General features: G+C 33.3%; 1 protein-coding gene across 1 annotated transcript; it reads right to left on the bottom strand.

Moving 5' to 3' along the window:
- Positions 1-1,158: 1,158 nt before the first annotated feature.
- LOC145050121 (protein SEED AND ROOT HAIR PROTECTIVE PROTEIN-like) lies at positions 1,159-1,830 on the bottom strand. The gene is made up of 2 exons (XM_078998423.1): positions 1,599-1,830; positions 1,159-1,517 (listed from the first exon to the last, which is right to left on the bottom strand). The coding sequence occupies exons 1-2, from the start codon at positions 1,828-1,830 to the stop codon at positions 1,159-1,161; spliced, it is 591 nt and encodes a 196-aa protein (XP_078854549.1).
- Positions 1,831-12,682: the final 10,852 nt, after the last annotated feature.

Here is a 12,682-nt window from a genome sequence, read left to right as displayed (position 1 = left end):
AAAAATTCATAACTTCTTTATCCGACATCCGTTTTTGTCAGACTTTTTACCGTTGTACTACAAATGACGAAACCTTCAATTCTCCTTTAGGTTGTGTCGGCTAAAAATCACCTGATCTAAAATTCGAGTTTTTAGCTGTCTACTGCTAAGCTGAAACTTCGAAAAATCATAACTTCCTCATACGAAGTCAGATTTTGGCGTTCTTTTTATCGAACTTCTCGGTTTAAAGAATACTAAAACTTTCATTTAGATTAATAAGGCTAAAAAGTAGTTTATCAAAAAATCACTTTTTACGTCATTCGACGCTGTGCCGGTTTTGTCGCGGATCTTCGATTAGTCATAACTTCTACGTTATAACTCGGATTTCGACGAGGTTTTCGCCTAAATGTTTCTAACAAGATTATCTACAACTTTCAATAATAAAATTTTACTTCTTTCAAATTTTATATTTTCGCTAAATTTTCATTATTTGGCTATTAATTGGAATCTCATAAGACTTCCAATATTTTATGAGTGATTCTAAACATAGTTTTACTTCATTTCTAGTAAAAACTATCTGTTAGAACCAATGTTGCAGAAATCGGTCTAATCGGCTGATTAATCAGCGATTAATCGCTAATCGGACCTCCACCGATGAGATTTATTGCTAATCGGTCACTATAATCGGGTTTGGTCAATACAGGTCAAAGTCGGAATAAATCGGACCTAATCGGGTCTAATCGGACCTAATCGGACTTAATCGTACCTAATCGGGTTTGGTCAACGCAGGTCAAAATCGGGCCTAATCGGGCCTAATCGCCGATTCATCGCTTTTTTTGTAGGATTAATATTAGATTTATAATTTTTTGAATGATTTTCTTAATAATTAATGGTCCCCGATTAATCTTCCGATGAATCTCCGCATAGCCGATTAATCCCTAATCGCTAGTCCACCGATTAGCGATTTCTGCAACCATGGTTAGAACTCAACACTCAATTTTATTCACTTTTAATAATAACAATACACAATTTCAGAATGTGTATGTTACACAAAAACCGCATGTAATTCTCTTCGATCACAACAAAATGAAAAGAAATATAAGAACAAATTAAAGTACATTTAAAATTGGAAAAAATGATTCATCAAATATTGCAAGAGTAAATCTATTAATACTCTTTTTAATATTTCTTGTTATCGGAGACTGTCTGAGGTTTATCACTAGTGTAGAAAAAGGGTTTGAGCGAATAGAGATTTGCATTTTTAAGGAGACGATGAGTCGATGAAGAAATAATATGAGCACCCTTAACCCCTCCATTAATATCCAAAGGAACCTTGCACTCCTTCAATGGCGAGCTCTCCAGGAAGGCCTTGCACTCTTTGAGCTCCCACTGAGCATTCTTTAAGAACTTTGTCGATGGAGGGGACAGTTTGGCTAAAAAGTATCCCTTATCATCAGCTGGGCAACTTGAGATGGAGAAAGGTGCTAATTCAAGTCCCTTTTGATTTCTTGCCAAACAAGTTACTCTTGCCGTGGCTCCTGTATGCATTAAAATAGGTAATCATCCATTATTTCGTGTTAAATTTGTAACACAGTTGCTGTCTTTTTGAGTTTTAATACGTAAAATATATACAATTAATATTATCAAGTCTATTCCTTTAAGTGGGATGAATTTTGGGCCGGATTTACAATATATTAGGCCTTGAACTTCAATGAATTTAGGAATTTCCTTTTCTTTCATCTTGTGAGGGATCTCCGGCAGCTTAGCAACTCCATAAGCAGCATTAGCAGAGGCGGAGATGATTGATATCACCATGCAGAATAGAAAGACAACGTTGGAGAATGTGTCCATTGTCTTGGTTGTTGTATATCTTTGAGTAGGAATTAGATGGGTATATTTTTGGTGATTGTGGTTGTAGACGTTTTATAGTGAGATCTGTTGGAATTATTTTCTTAAATCTGTATATGTCAAAGGGAAATGGAAGAATGTGGTGGATGATTTATATTACATGGGAGCACGATGGCTTGTTAAAGATGGATGAGTCTCACGTAATGATCATGGACGTGTTTTTTGTAACTTAATATTTAATTATATATTTTCGCAGATAACAGTTTATTCGACTTCATCAAATTTTGCTTATTATCTGTCTAGAAATAAAAAACCTTATCGTTTGGTGGTCGAATGACACTTGCACAAGCGGTATTTGGTAACTTACCCATGTACTTCTTTTCTATCTTTGTTACCTCGGCTGGTGTTATTGAAAGCTTAGAAAAGATTAGAAGAAGATTTGTATGGGGTGGGGACAAAAACAAAAATAAAATTAGTTGGGTGTCATGGGAAAATGTTGTGGCGCCAAAGACTTCAGGTGGGCTTGGATTAGGTTCATTAAAAGCTCTAAACTTTGCACTAATTCCCAAGGGGTGGTGGAAAGTAAGAACTGATAACAGATCGCTATGGTGCCTAGTCATAAGGGGCATCCATAATCTGAAAAATAAACCGGCAGATTGTATCTCTAGAAAGATAATTCCGGGTGTTTGGAACAATATTGCAGGGGCGACACGACTGTTATACAAAAACCGCATAAACATGAAAGTGGTATTGGTCAAACAGGTAGAGAGGGGAGATGACTCTCTATTTTGGTGGGACAAATGGATCACCACAGAACCATTAAAAGATCTTTTTCCTGATGTATACCAATTGGAAAGTAGGAAACGATGCAAGGTGGAAGAGAGAGTGAAAATTGGCTGCCTAACTTGGAAATGGAAATCGTATCCTAGTCTCCCTTCTCACTTCTCAGGTAGGTAGTCTGAAGTGTTTATCCTCCCTCCTTGGCACCTTTTAACCTACATTGAGGAAAGATCGTTGGATTTGTGTATTTCTGGTGATGGCAAGTTTCATGTTGATGAGTTAAGACATATGATCAACAGACCAATAATTGCTCCACCTGAGAGAATCACGACTTGGATACATGAAGTACCACTCAAATTCATGTGCTTTATATGGCGTGCCAACCTAGGACGTATACCTAGTGCAGTTGCATTAAAAGATAGGGGTGTGTTGGGTTAATCGGGTTTCGTTCACGGGTTACGGGTCGGTCAAGGAGTTATGAGTTTGCATGGTTAACGGTAGTTTTGATTTGTTTATATTGACTAGGTTTTACTGGATAATAAAGTACGACTTTGTATATATATATATATATATATATATATATATATATATATATATATATATATATTGTACTTTTTGTTGTTTGCAATATACAACAGAGAGAAAAAGTCTCCAAAACTAAGTGTGTCTATCTTCATTATTCCTTTTCTATCTGGGTGTAATTTGAGCCATATGTATTTGATTTATAACATTTGGTATCAGAGCCTAGGGCCGGTGAAGAGGTATAAGGCTGTTTTGAGAGTCGACTTTTGAAGGGGAGGAGCCTTGGGTGCGGGGCTGCCATCACAGCGGAAGTCGGGTGGTTGGCAGTGACCTTTTATGTTGCAGGGAGCAGAAAAAATGAAGGTCTTATCGCACAAGGAGGTTCGAGACAACAGATGTTGTGAAGGTGATGGTGTTTGTCAATGGTTAATGGTGGAGAAGGTGTTTAAGTTGGTGGGTTTCTTTGTCGGCTGTCTTTAGTTTTTGGTGGTGTCCGACAAGGTGGCGATTCCGGCGGTAGATTGTGGGTATGTCATCGGAAAATTGAGAGAGTTACCGAAGTTGCGTGAGAAAACGAAAAGAAAAGATTTGTCAAAGCAGGTGGCTTTGGGTTTGTTTCGTTTTGCAGGTGAAAGAAGACGGAAAAAGCGGGTTGCTTTATTTTTCTTGATCAGTGGAAAAAGGCTCTCGTTTCACAGAAGTGTTAGGTGAAAACGGATTCTGTGTGGTGACAAACAACAGCCTTGTACGGAGGACTTTGGACGTGACCGAGTTAAGGTCGGGTGTCCGGGAAAACTCGTGAATGGGTGGAGACTTTGGACGTGACTGAGGTGGTGGTCGGGTGTCCGGGAAAGGTCGAGAATGAAGATGAAAAGATGGTGATTAATGGCTGCTGTGAACAAGTGGTATGAAGAAACCGATTAAGGGGGTGATTGTTGGGTTAATCGGGTTTCGTTCATGGGTTACGGGTCGGTTAAGGAGTTATGAGTTTGCATGGTTAACGGTAGTTTTGATTTGTTTATGTTGACTAGGTTTTACTGGATAATAAAGTACGACCTGGTCTCGTGTAATTATGTAAACGTGGGTTAGCTTCAACTGGGAAGTCTATCCATTAGTTTAGGAAGTTAGTTTTGTTTATTTTGAAGCTTATATATATAGATTGTACTTTTCATTGTTTGCAATATACAACAGAGAGAAAAAGTCCCCAAAACTAAGTGTGTCTATCTTCATTCTTCCTTTTCTATCTGGGTGTAATTTGAGCCATATGTATTTGATTTATAACAGGGTGTAGCTGTCAAAAATGCTATATGCAGGTTATGCACACAAGAAGACGAATGTGCTAACCATATATTATTTCGCTGCCCCTTTGCAATTGATGTATGAGAATGGATCTGTAAATGGTGTCAAATCCTTGTAAAACAATTTGGTAACATGGGTGAACTGATGGAGTTTGTGTATAATTAGGGTAGCTGTATGAAGCAGAGGAAGTCTTTGCTTAACATTTGTATGGCACGGTATGGTGGATCTGGAAGGCGAGGTGTGACTAGATGTTTAAGAGCTTACGTATTACTACATCCAAAGTGGTAGACAACATAAAATCCCTTGTTTTCTTGTGGATCAAGTATACGCTAGTTGGTTGCTCGAGCTCTCTTAAATGGATTGATTGGTGTGTTGATCCATTTTCTAATTGTAAACCCTAAATTTTGTACTAAAAATCACTCTCTTCCTGCCCCTCGACTAGCTACTTGTAGGTCTAGGGTTTGCAGTATTTTAGTAAAATTATTAGCAGTTTCCAAAAAAAAATCAAAATTTGCTTCTTAGAAAAACTTTAATCACACTGAAATGTTAAAAAGTTAGAATTACTATAAAGTATAAACTATGGTACCACATGAGCATTTAGTCAACAATATATTAACTATATTTAACCGGTCAAACTTGCATGATTTAATTCTTAGAAATCAATGAATAAATTCACACCCTAATATACAAGTTAAAACCTGAACCAAAAGTACATTAAGTAATTTTTTTTTGGGAAACCTATTATAAGAAATGAATATCTTACTTTAATAAATGAATATTTTTTTGTTATATGTCACATTCTCATTTAATTTGCCAAATGTCATTTTGTGGTTATTTTGAATTAATTATATTTATTTTTCCACATATCATTTTATGTATTTTTCTGTTTTATTCAATTTAACATAATATTTTAATGTAATAAATGAATATCTGTTTCATTAATAAACTTACCTTTTAATTTCAAAATTCCCAAATTAAAGCTCATTAGAGTTTTTGTTTACTAATTTAAATTATTTGTTTAATAAAAGATAAAATCATTTCAATTATAATAATATATTATTTTTCTTCTTTATTATAAAATCAAAGTTCTCAAATATTTTAAACTTTAAACTTTTTTTTTTTTTTTTTTTTTTTTTTTTTTTTTTTTAAATTAACTCATGTAATACATGGGTCTCACAACTAGTCCTCTCTAATAAATGAAGGTTTTTTTGACACTTGTCACACTTTCATTCAATTTGTCAAATGTCATTTTATGAGTTTTTTTTTCTATTTTATTAAATTCCACATAATATTTTAATGTAATAATAGCAATAAATCTCCCTATCTCCCTATCTTCCTATTCTAATAAAAGAATATGTTTAATCTCCTATTGACAAGTGTCATACAATTAGAACTCCTCATTAATGATATATATTATCTATCATGCCACTTGTCAATCTATTAATTATCAATTTCAAATTTCAAAATTTAAATTTCCACTCTAATTACATTAAATTAATAATTGATTATTTATTTCAAATTTTAAATTTTAAATTTTAAATTTCACACTCTAATTACATTATATTAATAATTGATTCTTCATTTTAAATTTCAAACTTTAATTTTTGTCAATTTAATTATATTAAATGAATAACATTAGATTGAAAAATAAAATAAAATTAATACATATTATAAGGTGATATAACTTCACGTATTTATTTAAATCAACATTTATAAATTTATTTAACTAAAAAAATATCTCTTAAATACTAATTTATTTAAAATAAATGATTAATAATTTTGATTTTTTAATATGAAAGTTTAATTAATTTTATAACTGTGGTTTTCACGAGTTATGAACTACTATAGTAATAAATAGATATCAATTTCATTAATAAACTTACTTTTTAATTTCAAAATTCCTAAAATTAAAGTTCATTAGTTTCTTTTCTTTACTTAAATTATTTGTTTAAATTTAAAAGATAAAAAACATTTCCATTATAATAATTCATTATTTTTCTTATTTTCTTATAAATTCAAAGTTTTCAAATATTTTGACATTTATATTTAACTTTTTTTTAATTAACCCATGTAATACATGAGTCTCACAACTAGTTAAATAATATAATACTATTGTATTTATACAAATAGGTGTATTATATTAAGAAGTTAAACTAATATAAATAAAACAACAAAATGCAGTAAATCATAAATTTAAAAATACTTTTCTTATATTACATTGGATAAATAAGAAAATAAAAAGGGATTGTCTTTTTATCTCTTTTTAAATGATTAACATAAATTGTTTTATGGTAATAATGAAAGTATTTTAGTTGTATTATTATTAAATTTAATTTGTATAATGCTAGTTTATCATTTATGATATTTAATATTTTTCATTGAATTTAGCACATGAATTACGTAAATAATTTTGACAATAAAGTTTTATAACATTTTATCATATAGTCTCTTTGTTACTCTAAAAACCATAAGTACTTGGGAAAAAGTAAAACTTGAGACTTCAATATTATAAAAACTTAAATACAAGTGAGTCATAATGAAGCTGTTACGATTAATAATTTCCTATAAAGATTTCTTGTATTCTATATGAAATATATACATACTATTACAATAATGGGCTGCCATAAGTGGATTACATACAATGGGCCACTTAGGATAAAAGGCTACCAATCTAAACATAATAAGTAAATATACACAATACATATATACACAAATAGCTCCTCGTAGTCTGGACACGAGATCTAGAGCGGATGTTCATACTAGATCTGAAGTCATGAAACAAAGAAGACGGTAGTCCTTTCGTGAAAATGGCATCATATTGAAACGAGGATATGACATGAAGAACGCGAACCTGTCCCATAGAAACTTATCTCGCACAAAATGAATGTCATTCTCGATGTGTTTAGTGTGTTGATGTTGGAATAGATTGGAAGATAAATAAACAACGCTGACATTGTCGCAATATACCATAGTAGTAGAAAATGGTGGGTAAGACATCTTACGTAGAAGATTGCGTAGCTAACTCGTCTCCGCAACGACATTAGCAACACCTCGATACTTAGCTTCGACACTAGACAGAGAAATAGTGCCCTGTCGTTTAGATGACCAGGATAGCAGATTCGGGCCAAGGAAAACACAATAGTACGATGTCGAGCATCTAGTAGTGGGACAACCAGCCAAATCAGCATCAAAATAAGCTACTAGACCTCGAGAAGGAGAAGAGTATAACTATCAATCATGATCCCGAGTCCCTCGAACATAACGAAGAATGAGTTTGAGAGCTGAGAAGTGGGGCTCCCATGGGTCATGCATCAACAAACAGACTTGTTGAACAACATATGTGATACCGGGGCGTGCGAAGGTCAAGTACAGTAGAGCTCCTGCCAGGCTATGATAAAGAGTAGGGTTAGATACAGGTGGACTTGTGCCATCAAATTTGGCAAAAGTGTCTGCCAGTGCGAGCACGTTTGCAGTTAAGCATGTTTGCTCGTTCTAGAATCTCATGGGCATATTTTTTTGGAGAAAGAAACATGTCGTAACTATCGCGAGTATCCGAAATACCCATGAAATAGTTTAAAAAACCCAAATATGTCATAGAGAAATCGAATCGTAGATTCTTTATGATACGTTGAAGAAGACTTGTGGATGAGGCAGTCAAGACAATGTCATCAACATAAAGTAGTATATATGCAATTTGAGCACCCTGCTGATAGATGAAAAGAGATGAGTCTGATTTGTTGTTAATGAACCCGAATCCTCCAAAATTAATGAAAATAATTTTGCCACATGTCATTCTTTCCTTAAATTTGCCAAATGTCAATTTTTTGTAATTTAGATATATATATTTTCCATTTGTCGTTTACTTCATTTTCCAATATATATCATTACTTTAGTTTCCATATATTAAATATAATATAATGATTATATTAATTTCAAATTTCAAACTTCAAATTTCAATTTCAGTTTGTAATAAATTATAGTTTAAACATTCGTATTTAATATTTTTGTTGTAATTAACCTATATAGTACACGAATTTGGCAACTAAACACGTAATTTTAATTTATTTATTTTTCGCATGTTTATTTTTTTAATTTTTTCTCAAAATTTTCACTTATTTCAAATTTCAAATACAAATAAACTTCTCGTTTACTCCTTCGTATTTACAATTTTGTTTTAATCAACTCATATAATATACGGGTCTCACACCTAGTTTAGTAATAAAATATGCGAATCTATGATACCATCCCTGAGGAGCCTGTTTGAGGCCATAAAGAGACCTTTGATGGAGACATACATAATCAGGAAGAGATGGATCATGAAAACCCGATGGCTGATGCATATATACTGTTTCTTAAATATGGCCATGAAGAAAGGCATTCTTCACATCTAACTGATTAACCGAACAATGATGTGAAATAGCAAGGCTGGTAATAGTCCTGGTAATAGATGGTTTGACAACGGAGCTGAATCTCTCATTACATTCAATGCCTGGTCGTTGGCAGCAGCCGTTTGCAACAAGTCTTGTTTTATATCGTGCTAGAGAACCATTTGCATTAAGTTTCTTTTGAATAGCCAAAAACAATTAACAATATTAGCATCGGGTGGTCGAGGTACAAGTACCCAAGTTCAATTAGATATAAGTGCATTATATTCTTCTTTCATTGCATTTAGCCAATTAGGATCTCGAAACGCTAGATAGTAATTATGAGGAAGGGGAGAGATAGGTAAGACATCGGTGTGAAGATTAAGCCTTTGTTGTAACTGGTGGATTAGTGTCTAAGTCCATAACTATTTTGGTATGCACTTGACCCGATGGTGCATGGTCCTTTTGGGTTGCCTTCACCAAAGCAAATTGATAAGATGAATTATGGAGAGAGAGAGAGAGAGAGGATTAATTATGATTTATCACTATATTATGAGAATAATATATTAAAGGAAAAATCATATTGTTTAATTAATATTAGTCAATAATTAATTAAGAATTAATTTTGTGGCTAAAAGAGGTTAATTAAACTTAGGGGACTAGAACTATAAATTCTGCGTTAATTGAATATTGAGCTAATGGACTCCATATTAGAGGAGTGGATGAATTCTATAGGGAAACCCATCGGAAATCGTCCAAGGCCTTTAAGGAGGGAGTCCATGGGCTTTCCTTGTTAGATAACCCTAATAGCCTCACATATTTAAGGACCCCTAGGGCACCAAAAACGTGGCTAACTGATTCCTTAGCGTTTCTAGGCGTTTTTAAGTGCTTCCTCTCTTCTCATTCTTCATCCTCTTGCTCTTGGTGTTTGTGAGCGATTAGAGGAGTGACACTTGTGACTCTAAGCTTTCAGAAGCCAATTACAAGGAGGATTTGAGATTGTTATTGCTACATAACAATCAAGGTAAGATCTAAACCTTGTTCTTATGTTAATATCGATTATCACATGCTAGATCTAGGGTTTTAAGTCTTGGATGAATGCATGTACAATAGAGAAACCTAGATCCAAGCATTAGGGTTTGCATGAGCACATAGGATGTTCCTATGGCTAAAACCCATCTGTGGTATCAGAGCCTTGATTGGTTTCTATTGTATTGATGCTTTGTGTTTCATTCATGCTTAGAAAATCGATTTTTTGCTCCTCTGACTGACAAACTCGTCGAGTCCCAAAGTGAACTCGTCGAGTAGGATGAACTCGGTGAGTCCCTATGGGAACTCGGCGAGTCATGCTGCCAGAAAGAGGGATTCTCGGTATTTCATGCCTATTTTGCTGTGGGATAATTGGCAAATCATTTTTTATTGATAAATTACGAATTTTATTGATATTGGATGATTATCCCTTCCAAAATAAAAGATAATTTCAAATTAGTCAAATGTTTACTTCCTTATATGATAAATGTTAATTTTTTTTGGATTATTTGATCATTATCTTGCATGAAAATTGAATTAGGTCATAATTAGATAATCACCAATTAATTGTTTAATTGCCTTATTTGTATTTTGATCTAATAGTTTTAAAAAGTTTCAAAACTTGCTCTCAAGCTTTTGGAATTTAAATTTTTGATTAAAAAGTTTAACCTTGAAATATTTAAATTCTAAACCCTAATGATTTGAAATGTTTCAATACTTGCCCTCAAGTTTTGGAATTTAAATTTTAATTAAAAATTTAATTTTAAAATGTTAAATTCTAAAACCCTAATTTTTGAAAAAGTTCAAATTGCACCATTTTGGTTTTATTAAATTAATTAAGTGTATAATTAAAAGAGAGTCAATGAATCCATAGTGATATGGTTTACATTTAATTAAATTAAAAGTATAATTTATTAAATTAGACCACCTAGTATTTTAAAAAGTGTAAAATACACCCTTATACTATATATAACATTAAAAGTCTAATATTATATATGTATAACTTAAACTGCTAGTCTTACCATTTTTTGGCCTCATTCACAAAGCCGATCTATAAGGGGGTATAAGGTTATGGCCTATAAAATGTTCGTTTAATGGGTGTCCACTCTCACCCACCGCTTCCTTGATTGATGGAGGATCGTTAGCCGAATGGGTAGGATTAGGCAAACCCCCTCCTCATTAAAAGTATAATGAATGTTAAAGTAACTAAATGTTTTACAAAATTCCCAATCTTAGTTACTTTAGGCAAAAGTGAATTGATGCAATTCCATGAAATTACACTTTGTACCCTTGCGAAGACGTTAGTGGAGCGTGTGTGGTTAACCGGCACACTAAATGGTTCTAAGCAAAGGTAGCAAAGGGTAAATCAATGTTTGTCATAGTTCAGTGGAGCGTGTGTGGTTAACTGGCACATCAAATAGGTGACCGTAACATTGGGGGCACCACGTAAGTTTGCATGGTTTAATCACATCCTGTTTTGTGATCCTCGGCATCCCAATCACAAATCGAGGGGAATATCGAGATTTAAACATGACATTGAAGAGTTCAATGAATCTCAAAGGATCTAGGAGTTTTCAATACATTTAAAACTTAATCTCTTTTTTCATTTTTCATGGTGGAAAATTAGTGAATCGTTACTCACTTACCTTCAAATGTTCTGCAATTTGGATTACGATATCCCTCTCCCAAGTTGTGGAGTATTGTGTTGGGTCCTAGGCTTTATATCTCATTTGGGTGATTTATTAAGGAATCAATCAATCATCTAATTTCATTTTTCTCCCATTTTGTAGATGTATGAATCTAACCGAGGTCTTCCTGAATCCCATGAAAAAGATTTTCCTGCTCAAAGTGAAAGTCTGTCACACAATGAAGGTAAAAGATCGATCCCTGCATTGTGGACTAGCTTGGTTTCACTTCATCCACCTCCTGCTGTTGTTCTCCCAAACCCACAAGATCGAAGAATTGAAAATTTTCAAAATCACTCAAGCCATGTTGGCAATGAAACATGAAGATGGAAAATCTGTGTGTGCTCACGTCCTAGGGATGAAATCACACATCGATAGGTTGACAATGTTGGGTGCATTTTTTTCTAAAGAATTTGGTTGTAGACTGGGTTCTTCAGTCACCCCCTAAATCATATGATAAGTTCGTAAGAGAGTATTATATGATGGATTTTGACGTGACCCTCATTGACCTAACTTACATGCTTATTGCCGCTGAATCAGAAATGATTTAGCAAAGTAATAGAGCATATTTGTCTGGTAATTCAACCAAGCATGCTTCCGTGGTCGCTCTAGAAGAAGCCAGCTGTTTTTGCTGCCAAGAGAAGGAGCGTTGGATACGAAGCTGCCCAGAGGATCTGAAGAATCTAAGAGATGGGAGAGTCAAGAAGTATGGCTCTACTTCAGGTAAAATCCATTATCTAACTCCATTAAGTTCCTATTCATTGATTCTTAATATATAATGTGATAAGATTACATTTAAATGTCTTGCAGGATCAGAGAAAAGAGCGGAAGCTTGATGGAAGAGCAAGATGAGTCTGATCACGAAGAAATGGATCACAATCGCATGGATTAGAAGATCAGATTTTGAGCTTAGAAAGTTAGGATAGAGTTGTTAGGAATATTTGATTACATAGTTTTTCAGTTGATTTTGCATTGTAAGGACGTGTTTTTCGCTGCTTTTATGAATAAAATATCTTATTGATTTGTCTTATATATATATATATATATATATATATATATATATATATATATATATATATATATATATATATATATATATATCTTTGCAATGAAATCGTTGTGAAAAATTGATATTTGTGTATTTCTATAAATGGATGTGATTCTTAGTTATGTTAT

This window comes from Lactuca serriola, chromosome 5 (assembly GCF_051521515.1).
Source record: "Lactuca serriola cultivar US96UC23 chromosome 5, Lser_US96UC23_V15, whole genome shotgun sequence".
NCBI classification, from domain to species: Eukaryota; Viridiplantae; Streptophyta; class Magnoliopsida; order Asterales; family Asteraceae; genus Lactuca; species Lactuca serriola.
This window is presented reverse-complemented; position numbering and strand designations above follow the sequence as displayed.

What these genes read in the sequence shown, in the direction of transcription:
- LOC145050121 (XM_078998423.1), bottom strand. Translation starts at nt 1,830, where the DNA reads ATGGACACATTCTCCAACGTTGTCTTTCTATTCTGCATGGTGATATCA. An exon ending in ATTAATTGTATATATTTTAC is followed by an intron (nt 1,518 to 1,598) that starts GTATTAAAACTC and finishes TAATGCATACAG; the next exon opens with GAGCCACGGCAAGAGTAACT.